Below are 16,658 nucleotides of genomic sequence, written 5' to 3' on the forward strand. Positions count from 1 at the left end.
CATAATGGCTGATTAACATAATAGACAACAGCAATGGCAATATTTATAATTTTCATCTTCATTTCTAGAGTGTCTCAGCACCACGTGCATCTGAAGATGGACGACATTCATGTGGATGTTGCAATTATTGGCGTTGGTATCAGTGGTGAGGACAACTTCACGTCCTAGAGTTCAAACTCTCTCCCATAACAATATTCTAAATGAAGTGATTAGTGTCCCCACTGATACAACATGGTATCCAACTGCCAACGATATGGATGGCTATTTATGCTGGTTGTTCTCTCTATCTGTTATTTACAGGACCACAGCAGGAATTTAATTCTTTAGTGTAAAACAATATTCATTGTTTGGAAATATGTACATTAAGGATGAATGTATTAACTTTGTGACATGTGTTGAAATTGCATACAGGGGTATCTGAAGCGGCAGAGGCAGTTTACAATATTTATACTCTATGTTCACGACAGTTACACAAACAGCTTATACATGTTGAAGTCATGTTGTTTGCATGAGTCCATGGCATTTACTCACACATATTACCATGGACCCTTTCAACATGATCATTGATGATTTCACCTTGGGGTTGTAACAGAATCATGTTGGGCAGCACCTGCTGATAACACGATTCCTCTTGAACTGTTTGAGAGGTATTCTAGAAGTTGTAAGCAGTAGGAATGACAAGTGTTTATGGATGATCAACTTCTTTATTGTACAATTGCGACGTTTCGGTATAGATGCTTATACCGTTTTCAAGCATGATTCCTCTTGTCTCAAACTCTGGTAAACTTGATATCATATGCTTGCTGGTCCCTATTTATCCAAGTTAAGACAGTTTTACTGGATAATGGAACTATGATTATCTTTCTGTGAGGACTAAGTGCTGCTTGTTTACTCAAGAAGAGTGGACTGAGTGTTGCTGTCCTCGAAGCCCAGGATCGTGTCGGAGGACGGACCTACACAGTCAGGGTACAAACATTTGCCAAACTTAGTCTTGTCTCATTAGCTCCCTGTCAAAGACATTGTTAGCTTATGTAATTGTCTTCATCCTTCCATGCATCCTTCGACCCGTGAAGATCCGGGGTAGAATAGGTCTTCAGCAACCCATGCCTGCCACAAAAGGCGACTATGCTTGTCGTAAGAGGCGACTTACGGGATCGGGTGGTCAGGCTCGCTGACTTGGTTGACACATGTCATCGGTTCCCAATTGCGCAGATCGATGCTCATGGTCTTGATCACTGGATTGTCTGGTCAAGACTCGATTATTTACAGACCGCCGCCATATAGGTGGAATATTGCTGAGTGCGGCGTAAAACTAAACTCACTCACTCTATGCATCCTTCAGTTCTGAACTGAACCCCAAGGTATACAACGCACCAAAATCATTTGCACTAAACATGCTAACAAAAGAACAGGTCAATTGAGCTTTTGTTGTAGTTCTTTATAAAGTTGAGTGCTGTTATAATTTTGCCACCTTACCGACATTATGAGGTTTATGAAGCTAAATCTTTGCATTGATCATCTATGATGTCTGTAAAATGTGCTCACAGATTTGCAATCTGATCTTGGTCATGTTTTTTACAGGTAACCTCATTGACTATTTCAAACATATACCATTGTAAAAATTGTCCACAGTAATTATGAAGTATGCCAGATACCACATACCATACTGGTAATGTATTGTGATATTCGGCACAACCTATGGACTTCCCGTAGCCTTGTGGCTGCGAATAATGCCAATGTAGTGATAATGAACCTGCAATTATGTCCTGTTTTGTAGGTATTTATGCCTGTGTGAATATGTACTGCATTGAGTGAATGAGTGAGTTTAGTTTTGCGACTCTCTTAGCAATATTCCAGCAATATCAAGGCGGGGACACCAGAAATCGGCTTCACACATTGTACCCATATGGGGAATCGAACATTATACCATGTGGGGAATCGAACCCGAGTCTTCTGCGAACGCTTTAACCACTAGGCTACCCCGCGGCCCCATGTAATGTATTAAACAAGCTATTAGGATATATCATATGTTACGCGTAATATTCTGATGTAACAGTCCAGAAAAAGGTAATGGTGAGCTACAGAATGTCTTTTCCTGATCACCTTGTCTGTGATGTAATACATCATTGACTGACAATTAGTGCTGGTATTGGCATACAACCTGCGATACGATACATCACAATGCTAAAATTTTAGTCACGACGATGAATTGCCAAAGTATTGTGCACTGATGCTGCGATACGATACGAATCCCGATATAAGGGTGGCGATACGATGCGTATCACCATACTAAAATCTTTAATTCTAACGCCAAATATAAAACACCTTAAGATCAAAACAAAAACATTTTAAAGTATTTCGTCAAATTCCGCCAGAGTTAATAACATGCGAGTGCTATGTCTGACACAGTAATTGACGCATGAATTTCAGAGAAAACGTGTACTTATGAAGTGAAAATAAGTGAGCATATATTTTAATCATCAAACAAAAGTAAGTCTTTTTTTCTTGACAGATATCGCGATTCGGCAATATTCAAAGTTAACCATAGATGTATCGTGGCCCCCTTGAAGTATCGTATCGGGATATACGACAATGTAAATCTTTGTATCGATTCACTGTATCGGCGGCCCATGGATCGATGCATCGATGCGTATCGATGAATCGTCACACCACTACTGACAATGGAAAGGGATATGTCAGTTTCACTTGGCCAGTTGACTGACAGCAATATCTTCCAGCCTTTGTTCAAATAACTAAAACCCCTGATTACTATAATGAGTTGAACCGTGCAGGAGACCGGACATTTATTACAAGGTTGGTGGACCGGTGGATAAAGTGGAAGTGATGAAAAAGTAACACTTCTACATCCTGACATATATCTTGTTCATCATTACCTCTAGAGCATACCAAAACAACAATAAGGTCGTTAATGTATGGTCTACCTGAATGTTGCTATGTTTTATCAACCAAATGTTTTACTGACTGTTGTAATTTTAAAAGCCCTGGCGTTGATTTTACTGACATTGCCGAAAAAAGATGGGTTCGTATCAGCCGTATGGAATATTGCCTGTGTGCCAATTACTGACTTTTTATTACAGGTGAAATTCATGGTGAAGTTTTTATCAGGAACATATTTTGCATCTGTGATAAATGCTTTGTAAAAACTTTCTGTTTTATTGTAGGATCCAACGCATGGCTGGGTAGATGTTGGCGGCGCCTACATTGGACCCACCCAGAACAGAGTGTACAGGCTCATCAAGGAACTTGGACTAGAAGTCTACATTCACTAATATTCCAGTGACACTTCTTAAATCCTTTATGGCTGCGGTCAGTAGCCTAATCTCCATAACAATGAGTGGACAAATGAGTGAGTGAGTGAGTATTACTTTCACGCTAATCTAGTGCACTCAGCAATATTCCAGCTATATGCCGCTGTTACTGGTCATTGGCTCCCTCCCTCTGCAAGCAGTTTGCGGTCTGCTGTTTATTTTGTTGACAGTTACATAGACATATTCTTTAATACAAATGCATAAAATCGGTGATTTACAATGTGATTAGGTTGTCTGACAAAACATCCACTTGCAAAGGTTGGGATCGATTGGGTCATTGGATGAAGAGATATTTACAAAAAACCGGGTCCACATGCATTTCATGCCAAACTATAGCACAAGATTAAGGTCTCAGTCTGCCCTCCACCCACTGTAACCTCAGTGTCAAAAGGGTGTCTCTCATCACTGATGGAGCACAGGTAGAATGTTAATTTCAGTCTCAACTCCACCCACAGTCACCTGAATGTAGACAGGTTGTCTCTCATCAGTGATGGATCACAGGTACAGTACGTGTTCGTCTTAGTCTGACTGACCCCACAGTGACCTCAATGTCAACCTGATGTAGTACAGGTGGAGGCTTAGCCTCGATCTAGTCCTTCCACCCACAGTGATCTCTCATCACTGATGGAGCACAGGTAGAATGTTAATTTCAGTCTGCACCCACAGTGACCTCGGTATCAACCTGATGTAGCACAGGTGAAATGTTAGTCTCAGTCTGCCCTCCACCACAGTGACCTCAATGTCAACAGGGTGTCTCTCATAACCGATGAATCACAGGTGGAGTGCTAGTCTCAGTGGGAACTCCACCCTCGTGGACCTCAATGTCGACAGGTTGTCTCTCATCAATGATAGATCACAGGTAGAGAGTTTGTCTTTGTCTACCCTCCACCTGCAGGGACATCAACGTCCACACAATGTAGGACAGGTTAACTGTTAGTCAAACTCTACCATCACCCACAGTGACCACAATGTCAACAAGATTGTTTATTTCTTTTACCAGGAGAAAAAGATTGTTGGTGGAACCCAGCAGTTGTCTGAGGGGATGAGTGACCAGCTCGGTGCTGATGTTGATCTCAGCTCCCCAGTCACCAGCGTCACACAGGATGATGCAGGAGCAGTTGTCCACACCGTGGATTGGAAAGTCGTCAAGGTCAGTGATTCACACTTGACACACTTGTGATACCTTTCTGCATCATGTTCCCTGGATCAATGATTCAAGACGTGTAAAGCTCTACAGACCTCACTATATTGGTATAGAATGCCACGAAAACACACACATAAACTGCTTGACAAATGTTAATGAACATAAAATCTCCAAACGACCTAAAATGGACAGAAAATGTCACTGTGGCTGCACATTTCTAAAAGTGATACAAAACATATCAAATTTGAATAATTATAAAATACTATGCTGGTTCAGGTGACTTAATAAGGATATTCTCTGCACCTTAGAGTACATATTTGATCAGCGCCATTCCACTCCCACTGCTATCCAGGGTGTCTTTCTCCCCTCCGCTTCCCGGCCTCAAGGCCCAGTTGATACAGCGAGTCTCTCATGGGCTCCATCATCAAGACAAACATGTTCTACAGCACCCCGTTCTGGAGAGAGCTAGGTGAGCACTTGACACAATACATAGAACTGAGAAGGTTGTAAGCTGGTCTGGTGTTTCTTGATGACTTAACTGGTCTAAGTAGCACAGCTGAGTTTCTACAGATCTAAGTAGCACAGCTGAGATTCTACAGATCTAACTGACACAGGTGTATTTCATCACCAGTGATATATAATGTTACAGATCTAGGTGGTACAACATTTTTTCATCACTAGTGATGTATGATGTTACAGATTCTTAAGTGGCACAGCAGTGTTTCATCACTAGTGATGTATGATGTTACAGATCTAAGTGGCACAGCAGTGTTTCATCACTAGTGATGTATGATGTTACAGATCTAAGTGGCACAACAGTGTTTCATCACTAGTGATGTATGATGTTACAGATCTAAGTGGCACAACAGTGTTTCATCACTAGTGATGTATAATGTTACAGATCTAAGTGACAGGAGTCTTTCATCGCTAGTGATGTATGATGTTACAGATCTAAGTGGCACAGCAGTGTTTCATCACTAGTGATGTATGATGTTACAGATCTAAGTGGCACAGCAGTGTTTCATCACTAGTGATGTATAATGTTACAGATCTAAGTGGCACAACAGTGTTTCATCACTAGTGATGTATAATGTTACAGATCTAAGTGGCACAACAGTGTTTCATCACTAGTGATGTATAATGTTACAGATCTAAGTGGCACAACAGTGTTTCATCACTAGTGATTTATAATGTTACAGATCTAAGTGGCACAACAGTGTTTCATCACTAGTGATGTATAATGTTGCAGATCTAAGTGGCACAACAGTGTTTCATCACTAGTGATGTATGATGTTACAGATCTAAGTGGCACAGCAGTGTTTCATCACTAGTGATGTATAATGTTACAGATCTAAGTGGCACAACAGTGTTTCATCACTAGTGATGTATAATGTTACAGATCTAAGTGGCACAACAGTGTTTCATCACTAGTGATGTATAATGTTACAGATCTAAGTGGCACAACAGTGTTTCATCACTAGTGATGTATGATGTTACAGTGATCTAATGTTGGATCTAACAGCAGTGTTTCATCACTAGTGATGTATAATGTTACAGATCTAAGTGGCACAGCAGTGTTTCATCACTAGTGATGTATAATGTTACAGATCTAAGTGGCACAACAGTGTTTCATCACTAGTGATGTATAATGTTACAGATCTAAGTGGCACAGCAGTGTTTCATCACTAGTGATGTATAATGTTGCAGATCTAAGTGGCACAACAGTGTTTCATCACTAGTGATGTATAATGTTACAGATCTAAGTGGCACAACAGTGTTTCATCACTAGTGATGTATAATGTTGCAGATCTAAGTGGCACAACAGTGTTTCATCACTAGTGATGTATGATGTTACAGATCTAAGTGGCACAGCAGTGTTTCATCACTAGTGATGTATGATGTTACAGATCTAAGTGGCACAGCAGTGTTTCATCACTAGTGATGTATAATGTTGCAGATCTAAGTGGCACAACAGTGTTTCATCACTAGTGATGTATAATGTTACAGATCTAAGTGGCACAACAGTGTTTCATCACTAGTGATTTATAATGTTACAGATCTAAGTGGCACAACAGTGTTTCATCACTAGTGATTTATAATGTTGCAGATCTAAGTGGCACAACAGTGTTTCATCACTAGTGATTTATAATGTTGCAGATCTAAGTGGCACAACAGTGTTTCATCACTAGTGATGTATAATGTTGCAGATCTAAGTGGCACAACAGTGTTTCATCACTAGTGATGTATAATGTTACAGATCTAAGTGGCACAACAGTGTTTCATCACTAGTGATGTATAATGTTACAGATCTAAGTGGCACAGCAGTGTTTCATCACTAGTGATTTATAATGTTACAGATCTAAGTGGCACAGCAGTGTTTCATCACTAGTGATGTATAATGTTGCAGATCTAAGTGGCACAACAGTGTTTCATCACTAGTGATGTATAATGTTACAGATCTAAGTGGCACAACAGTGTTTCATCACTAGTGATTTATAATGTTACAGATCTAAGTGGCACAGCAGTGTTTCATCACTAGTGATGTATAATGTTGCAGATCTAAGTGGCACAACAGTGTTTCATCACTAGTGATGTATAATGTTACAGATCTAAGTGGCACAGCAGTGTTTCATCACTAGTGATGTATAATGTTACAGATCTAAGTGGCACAGCAGTGTTTCATCACTAGTGATGTATAATGTTACAGATCTAAGTGGCACAACATGTGTTTCATCACTAGTGATGTATAATGTTACAGATCTAAGTGGCACAACAGTGTTTCATCACTAGTGATGTATAATGTTGCAGATCTAAGTGGCACAACAACAGTGTTTCATCACTAGTGATGTATAATGTTACAGATCTAAGTGGCACAACAGTGTTTCATCACTAGTGATTTATAATGTTGCAGATCTAAGTGGCACAACAGTGTTTCATCACTAGTGATGTATAATGTTGCAGATCTAAGTGGCACAACAGTGTTTCATCACTAGTGATGTATAATGTTGCAGATCTAAGTGGCACAACAGTGTTTCATCACTAGTGATGTATAATGTTGCAGATCTAAGTGGCACAACAGTGTTTCATCACTAGTGATGTATAATGTTACAGATCTAAGTGGCACAGCAGTGTTTCATCACTAGTGATGTATAATGTTGCAGATCTAAGTGGCACAACAGTGTTTCATCACTAGTGATGTATGATGTTACAGATCTAAGTGACATAGCAGTGTTTCATCACTAGTGATGTATAATGTTGCAGATCTAAGTGGCACAGCAGTGTTTCATCACTAGTGATTTATAATGTTGCAGATCTAAGTGGCACAACAGTGTTTCATCACTAGTGATTTATAATGTTACAGATCTAAGTGGCACAACAGTGTTTCATCACTAGTGATTTATAATGTTACAGATCTAAGTGGCACAGCAGTGTTTCATCACTAGTGATGTATAATGTTGCAGATCTAAGTGGTATAACAGTGTTTCATCACTAGTGATGTATAATGTTACAGATCTAAGTGGCACAGCAGTGTTTCATCACTAGTGATGTATAATGTTACAGATCTAAGTGGCACAACAGTGTTTCATCACTAGTGATTTATAATGTTGCAGATCTAAGTGGCACAACAGTGTTTCATCACTAGTGATGTATGATGTTACAGATCTAAGTGACATAGCAGTGTTTCATCAATAGTGATGTATAATGTTGCAGATCTAAGTGGCACAGCAGTGTTTCATCACTAGTGATTTATAATGTTGCAGATCTAAGTGGCACAACAGTGTTTCATCACTAGTGATTTATAATGTTACAGATCTAAGTGGCACAACAGTGTTTCATCACTAGTGATTTATAATGTTACAGATCTAAGTAGCACAACAGTGTTTCATCGCTAGTGATTTATAATGTTGCAGATCTAACTGACAAAGGTGTATTTCATCACTAGTGATGTATGATGTTACAGATCTAAGTGGCACAGCAGTGTTTCATCGCTAGTGATGTATGATGTTACAGATCTAAGTGGCACAACAGTGTTTCATCACTAGTGATGTATAATGTTACAGATCTAAGTGACATAGCAGTGTTTCATCACTAGTGATTTACAATGTTACAGATCTAAGTGGCACAACAGTGTTTCATCACTAGTGATGTATGATGTTACAGATCTAAGTGGCACAACAGTGTTTCATCACTAGTGATGTATAATGTTACAGATCTAAGTGGCACAACAGTGTTTCATCACTAGTGATTTATAATGTTGCAGATCTAAGTGGCACAACAGTGTTTCATCACTAGTGATGTATGATGTTACAGATCTAAGTGACATAGCAGTGTTTCATCAATAGTGATGTACAATGTTACAGATCTAAGTGGCACAGCAGTGTTTCATCACTAGTGATGTATAATGTTGCAGATCTAAGTGGCACAACAGTGTTTCATCACTAGTGATTTATAATGTTGCAGATCTAAGTGGCACAACAGTGTTTCATCACTAGTGATTTATAATGTTACAGATCTAAGTGGCACAACAGTGTTTCATCGCTAGTGATTTATAATGTTGCAGATCTAACTGACAAAGGTGTATTTCATCACTAGTGATGTATGATGTTACAGATCTAAGTGGCACAGCAGTGTTTCATCGCTAGTGATGTATGATGTTACAGATCTAAGTGGCACAACAGTGTTTCATCACTAGTGATGTATAATGTTACATATCCGAGTAGTACACCTGTGTTTTATCACTAACGACGTATAATGTTACAGATCTATGTGGCACAGCTGTATGTCATCACACGTGGTGTATAATTTACAGATCTGAGTGGAATAGCTATGAGTGACACTGGGCCATCTGTAACATGTTTTGATGACACAAAGCCAGACGGCTCCCATCCTGCGATCATGGCCTTCATCCTGGCTGACCAGTGTTGCAGCCTCTGTCAACTTACAAAGGAAGAGAGGTGGGTCACTGTTTTGTGCCAGTCATTTCTATCAAACACCTTTTAAATACTCTGATCTGGTCCAAGAGAACCACCGGTTGATAACATGATCAGCATCCTTGGCCATCAGTGCACCATATCAGAATGTCAGAATGGGCGCAGAGTACTAGAAACATATTCTGTCCTGGAATTCCGACACAGATGCTAAAATCCAAAGTTCAAAACTTCTGAGAAAGATGAACATGGTAATATTTGGATAATCATTACCCAGAAAACCTGTAACATCTTGATAGATTATAGGTATACATATGCATGTCGTTTGCCTTTAAATCTAAAACATTTAAGCACGTTTAATGTGGGTGTAATGGTTTCCTTATCAGTAAAGGCAGATCTGAAACACTCATTCTTGTTTTTGCGATGTAATATGTCGCTATATTTCATTATGACATGATTCAGGTGTTATGCATCGTTTCAGAAAACAGAAGCTGTGTCAGCAATTTGCAGCTATATTCAAATGCAAGAAGTTTTTAGAGGTAAAGGGTTTTATGTTTGTAAATAGCTTTTGTGAAATATGGTATTTCTAGATTGTCAGTCATGTTCTTTATTGTTCCATAGGTAAATTGTAATAAACAGAAGAACATATTTGGTTTAGACTATTTGACATCAATCCTCTTTGGACTTTTCTTATCACTGATACAATACCTCTTCAGCCTGTGGGGTATGTGGAGAAGAACTGGATGGAGGATGTATATTCTGGGGGATGCTATACGGTCGCACTTCCACCTGGAGTACTGACACAGTATGGAAGGTAAGCTGTACCACATTACACTAGTTCAGTATTCTGGGGGATGCTACACGGTCGCACTTCCCCCGGAGTACTGACACAGTATGGAAGGTAAGCTGTACCACATTACGCAAGTTCAGTATTCTGGGGAGCTACACGGTCACACTTCCCCCTGGAGTACTGACACAGTATGGAAGGTAAGCTGTACCACATTACACAAGTTCAGGATTCTGGGGTGCTACACGCTCACATTTCCAGGAGTACTGACACAGTATGGAAGGTAAGCTGTACCACATTACACAAGTTCAGTATTCTGGGGAGCTACACGGTCACACTTCCCCCTAGAGTACTGACACAGTATGGAAGGTAAGCTGTACCACATTACACAAGTTCAGTATTCTGGGGTGCTACACGGTCTCACATTTCCCCCAGGAGTACTGACACAGCATGGAAGGTAAGCTGTACCACATTACACAAGTTCAGTATTCTGGGGAGCTACACGGTCACACTTCCCCCAGGAGTACTGACACAGTATGGAAGGTAAGCCGTACCACATTACACTAGTTCAGTACTCTTGGGAGCTACACGGTCACACTTCCCCCTGGAGTACTGACACAGTATGGAAGGTAAGCTGTACCACATTACACAAGTTCAGTATTCTGGGGTGCTACACGCTCACACTTCCCCCAGGAGTACTGACACAGTATGGAAGGTAAGCTGTACCACATTACACTAGTTCAGTATTCTGGGGAGCTACACGGTCACACTTCCCCCTGGAGTACTGACACAGTATGGAAGATAAGCTGTACCACATTACACAAGTTCAGTATTCTGGGGTGCTACACGGTCGCACTTCCCCCTGGAGTACTGACACAGTATGGAAGGTAAGCTGTGTGACATTAAACTAGTTCAGTATTCTGGGGGATGCTTCACGGTCGCACTTTCCACCCGGAGTACTGACACAGTATGGAAGGAAATCTGTACCACATTACACTATTTCAGTATTCTGGGGGATGCTACACGGTCGCACTTCCCCCTGGAGTACTGGATTACTGGAGTTTAGATTAGTAACTTTTATTGTTAGTGGCTGTACCCTCAAAGGGGTTAAAGTACTGTAAAATTATTGTCCCCCTGAGAGGGTACGTAAGTCCCAAAACATTTCAAATAAATATAATCGTAGTATTTTTGTCATTCTAATGTATGGCTAAATCTCAATATAAACGCCAATGGCTGACGGGATGGTGTAAATCCAGCTAGGGTCCATGCAGGTAGCAAAGGTACTGTAAGTCCCCATGGTCCCTAGTATGGTGATCTACCTTCTGTTGTTGGCGATCTATAGCCTGTTTTTATCTTATATTGTCCTAATAGTGCTAACCTTCCATACTAGTGTTAAATCTAATTGTGATATTCTAGGTGTTTTGTTGTCCTTCGATGACAGGTTTTATAATATACACATATTCCATTTCAATGTAAAATGTTCTCGTCACGATATGGCTGAAATATTGCTGATATGACGTTAAATATTAACTCACTCACTCACTTTAGTTGTTTTACTGTCCTTCGTCGGCAGGTTTTTATAATGTCTATATATATTCTTTTCTCAATGTCAAATGTTCTCGTCACGACATGGCTGAAATATTGCCGATATGACGTTAAATAATAACTCACTCACTCGCTCAAGAGTAAAGGCTCTATTGCGCAACCCTATTTGCGGTACAGTTTGCAAGTGAGTAAAGACATATTTCATGCATATGGAGAAATGTTTTCTTCAGGGAGATCAGGAAGCCACACCACCGTCTGTATTTTGCTGGGACAGAAACATCCACAGAATGGATGGGATTCATGGAAGGAGCGATCCAGGCTGGGGAACGGGCAGCCAGAGAGGTGGTTCACACATGTTGACACTGGGGTCACCCAGGTGTAGACAGGAAGGTCACAGGTGTAGACATGGAGTGGGCGTCACAGGTGTAGACATGGAGCGTGGGCACATGTGTAGACATGGAGTGGGAGGTCACAGATGTTGACACTGAGTGGTGTGTCACAGGTGTACATGTAGACATGGAGCGGGCGTCACAGGTATAAAGACATGGAGTGGGAGGTCACAGGTGTAGACACACGGGTGATCCCTGTGTATTATTATATGATATTTATATAGCGCACATATCCAGGCAACTAGTGCTTGCTCAAGGCGCTGATATTATTGTGTAGTGAATAAATCGTGTTGACCAGTTAGTTATTCATGTAAATTCAAGGTTAAAACCCAGCTTTAGGGTTGATAAGTGTGCATCTACATTCTTATTGAGTGGTTACTTGAAGAAACAGTTTGTTATTTGCAGGTGTTATTTGCTGAGAGAAAGATTAAAGAATCAGAGATTATGCAAGATGAACCAGAATCTGAGGACTTCCCTGCCAGGCCCCTCCCGACTTCATGGGTACAGCAGAGCATGCCGTCTGTGACTGCCGTGGTTGCCGGTGTAGTGCTGGCTGCCTGTGTTGCAGTTGTGGCAGTCATCCTCAAGATGCTGGGATAGTGCTTTGTTAGTTGGTGTGTTTAACGCCATACTAAGTACTACTCCAGCTGTATGACAGTAACATGCACTCAAGGGATTCACATTATAACATTAACGGCGCATTTGGGATACAATGACTTGTATGGTGAAGGTCGGTTCTAAGCATGATAGGCAGATGCTGGCATAGGGATCTTTTTCTGCTTATGCTGTGATATTCTAACCACACACCCTCTAAAACAAAAAATGTGAAAATCTATTCTGATTGAAGAAATGTTATTAATTGTTCTTTGTTTAACACATCGATGTGTTTTCATCTATTCATCGATCTCCTATTCATCACTTCTTAGGGCTAGAAGCAGAAATATTTTTCTTAAAAGTTACCATCGAATATGTGGTTTTCAAATGTTCAAAGGATTTTCATAAGACTTCAGTATTTTAATGTTGTTTGGGCAGTTCGTAGAGTAGGGTGAATATTACACTTAGGTCACACGCTCTTTAGCATGCATATATACATCTTATTGCAATTGTGGTTTACTTTTAATTTTTGCGAAAATGAGCATACAAATAATTTCAATTGACATCACATTTTCTGATTCGATATTCAACAAGCTAATAACAATATTAATAATATAATATTAATGGACATTTATGATGCACCTGTATCCACGCACTTATGCATGCTCGTGGCGCTGAAATAATAATCTGAGGGTAATATACAGTGAAAATGCATTGTGGTTTTGAAAATATTGTTATAGGTGCTCTTGAAGAGATAAGTTTTCAGGCGATATTTGAAATACACATGTCCTCTGGGACAAAGTAACAGCTGTAACAACTTTGCCCGTTGTTGAACCTAAAGGTCACTACAGTTCCAAATTCCTTAATGACAGAAAATACATATACGACACACACAGGTATGAGTGAGTGAGTGAGTGAGTGAGTTAATATTTAACGTCACATCGGCAATATTGCAGCCATATCGTGACGAAAGCAAGCCATACAATGAAAAGTAGAAACATTTTGAAAATAAATACCTGTCGACGATGGACAGTAAAAAGACTAGAGAATCACAGTTATAAATATAAAACTAGCGCAAAGTTAAAATATTTCAATTAAAGAAGACAATACAATATAAAATACGGGCTATAGATCACCAACAACTGAAGGTAGATCACCATACTAGGGACCATGGGGACTTACAGTACATTTGCTTCCTGCATGGGCCCTAGCTGGATTTTGCAACATCCCCTCAGCCGTTGGCAATTGAGATATATCTAGCCATACATTAAAATTACACATATTCTACGATTAAAAATCTTTGAAGTGGTAACACAAATCTTCATAAAGGCCGCAAGACGTCTACTGTGTGAGTTCACATAAGTTTTCGTCGCCAGAAAACTAGAGTGTTCTATGTCCACTTTCGGTGAGTTAGGAGTGAGTGATTGAGTTAAAACGTAAAGTCAGTAATTAATTAAATCTAAATCTAGTAATTAAATCTAAAATATTTTAATTATAAATCACAGTATAATATAAAAACAGGCTATAGATTGCCAACACTTGGGTTAGGAAGCTCTGGGCATGTTTTACTGCATATTCTATCTCCATGCAAACTTTCACCGTGATATATAGCCTGGAATGTGTTTTTACATTGTTTTATCTCCATAATATAACACAAATTGTTAGTTCCTGAGTACTCTAAGTGATTATTGGACCAATCAGCAAATCCATTTTGATGACGTGACATGGGGATGGAACAATCTGGAAGTTAATATCATCATTGTAGACATAGAAACAGAACATTGGAACATTGCCCTTATTTATGATTTATTTGATGTAATACGTAAGCTTTGAAACTAAAACAAGTTAAAACAACAAATATACAACCTGGTACGGGAGAAATACAATAATCGTATAATACTGACTCAGCTGCATTTCTTATACATAGAACACTGGTTCTGAAAACAAATACAAATCTATGTATCTAGTGTTCTTATCGTTTGTTTTTGCGGTTTGTTTTTTGTTAATTTTTTCTTTATTTCAAGAGCTTTAACATATTTTTGGTTGGATTCCAGTTGTTTTGATATAACACATGTATGTGCACAGTTCCAAAGAATTTAACTGAATAGTTTTCAAAATATTGTTGTTCTAAACTTTAAGATCGATTTCCTCGGACATAGTATTTTTTTTTACCTAGAACACTCTTGTTTTCAGACGACCTATTTTGGTAAGGGAGTCTCTGATGATCTTACATTGGCAACAGTATGGGGTTAGATATGTTGCCATGGATAGAGAATATTAAGCATAAGTTATTAAGCATATTAAGCAAAGTGGCCATGGATAGAGAATATTAAGCATAAGTGGCCATGGATCCCAGAGAATATTAAGCATATGTGGCCATGGATTCAGAATATGAAGCATATGTGGCCATGAGAATATAGAGAATATTAAGCATATGTGGCCATGGATAGAGAATATTAAGCATAGAGCATATTAAGCCATGGATAGAGAATATTAAGCATAGTGGCCATGGATAGAGAATATTAAGCATATGTGGCCATGGATAGAGAATATTGAGCATATGTGACCATGGATAGAGAATATTAAGCATAAGTGGCCATGGATACAGAATATTAAGCATATGTAGCCATGGATAGAGAATATTAAGCATAAGTGGCCATGGATAGAGAATATTAAGCATATGTAGCCATGGATAGAGAATATTAAGCATATGTGGCCATGGATAGAGAATATTCAGCATATATGGCCATGGATAGAGAATATTAAGCAATGTATCCATTAACTTGAGAAATGACATACACGTGACACTTGGTTGGTGCAGTAGTGTTCTTGCAAGTTTTTTTCGGCCGATGTTGTCTATATTATCGGATGAACAATTGTAAAACATGTCACTGACTTATTACAGACAACTTTATCTTAAACATAAGCCATCATCCGAGTATTTAATGTCTGTGTGACGCAATCGGCCTTTTACACTTTTACACTCTCGCCCGAAAACGTGACGTTTGAAACCCTTTGATCCATGATATTTTCACGAACATATCCCAATATAAATATAATATATAATAACATATAAAATGTAAATGCAACAATGCTTTTGAGTATGTATGCAGGGAAGTATATGGGACCTTGTATGAATAGTTTTGTGTGTGTTAACCAGATGTCATCTTCATAGCAACAAACTTTAGTAGAGTAAATTCAAGTTCAAATCTGTCTTAAATTCTGATCCCAACGTAATTCGTGTTTTTTAATCTGCTTTTAATTTTGCTGTTTTAATCTGCATTTCATTCATGGGGTTTTGTTTAAAACATTCTTTTGAAAGGTCAAACAGATGCATTTGGTAAATATATCATTTCCATGCATAATGTGTTTACAGATTATACTCACTTTCCCCGCCAGCTGCCCCCATGACGGTTATTGCTTGATAGGGCACTCAGCAATATTCCAGTGATTGACATCATGAGTGTTGATTCGAATACAGTCACGGGCCAGGTTAGTGAACCCTTTACGAAAAAGCATGGGTTGCTGAGGAACAGATCTCTCATGGGGTAGCAGTGGTACAATAACAATAGTGATATATTTTGCACCAATTCCAACCACAACTGTAGGCTGATAGTGATACATAAAACACCAACGTATGGCCAGAGATTATACAACAGATTTGAATCAGAAGTAGTGACGTCTGAGGCGATGGATTGTCAATACAATGAGACCAGGGAGGGGCACATTATAAGTTGTTTACTGGTCTCGAGGGGGACATGGGCTGCTGTACCCTCGATGTTTGTTTTTGGGCGAGGGGAACATAAACAAACATCGAGGGTACGTCAACTCATGGGCCCCGAGGGACAAGTGAACAACGTATTTATCTTACCGAACACCTTAATGTTAATTTTGAATTGCTTGAAGCACGGGTACAAATCTTTTTGTAGCCATCGCTAGATT

At 39.4% G+C, this 16,658-nt stretch overlaps 1 protein-coding gene across 1 annotated transcript; it reads left to right on the forward strand.

The window, feature by feature from the left end:
* Positions 1–12,722, forward strand: LOC124270337 (amine oxidase [flavin-containing] B-like). Its single transcript, XM_046705385.1, is given in 13 exon segments — positions 1–145; positions 872–966; positions 3,183–3,275; positions 3,357–3,367; positions 3,712–3,748; positions 4,330–4,479; positions 4,782–4,883; positions 4,885–4,942; positions 9,284–9,428; positions 9,883–9,940; positions 10,118–10,215; positions 11,964–12,075; positions 12,528–12,722. Coding segments are annotated over 13 exon segments (1,266 nt in total). The 5' UTR covers positions 1–33.
* Positions 12,723–16,658: the final 3,936 nt, after the last annotated feature.

This window comes from Haliotis rubra, unplaced genomic scaffold, assembly GCF_003918875.1.
Source record: "Haliotis rubra isolate DU_JTF1 unplaced genomic scaffold, ASM391887v1 Scf151, whole genome shotgun sequence".
Classification (NCBI taxonomy): Eukaryota; Metazoa; Mollusca; class Gastropoda; order Lepetellida; family Haliotidae; genus Haliotis; species Haliotis rubra.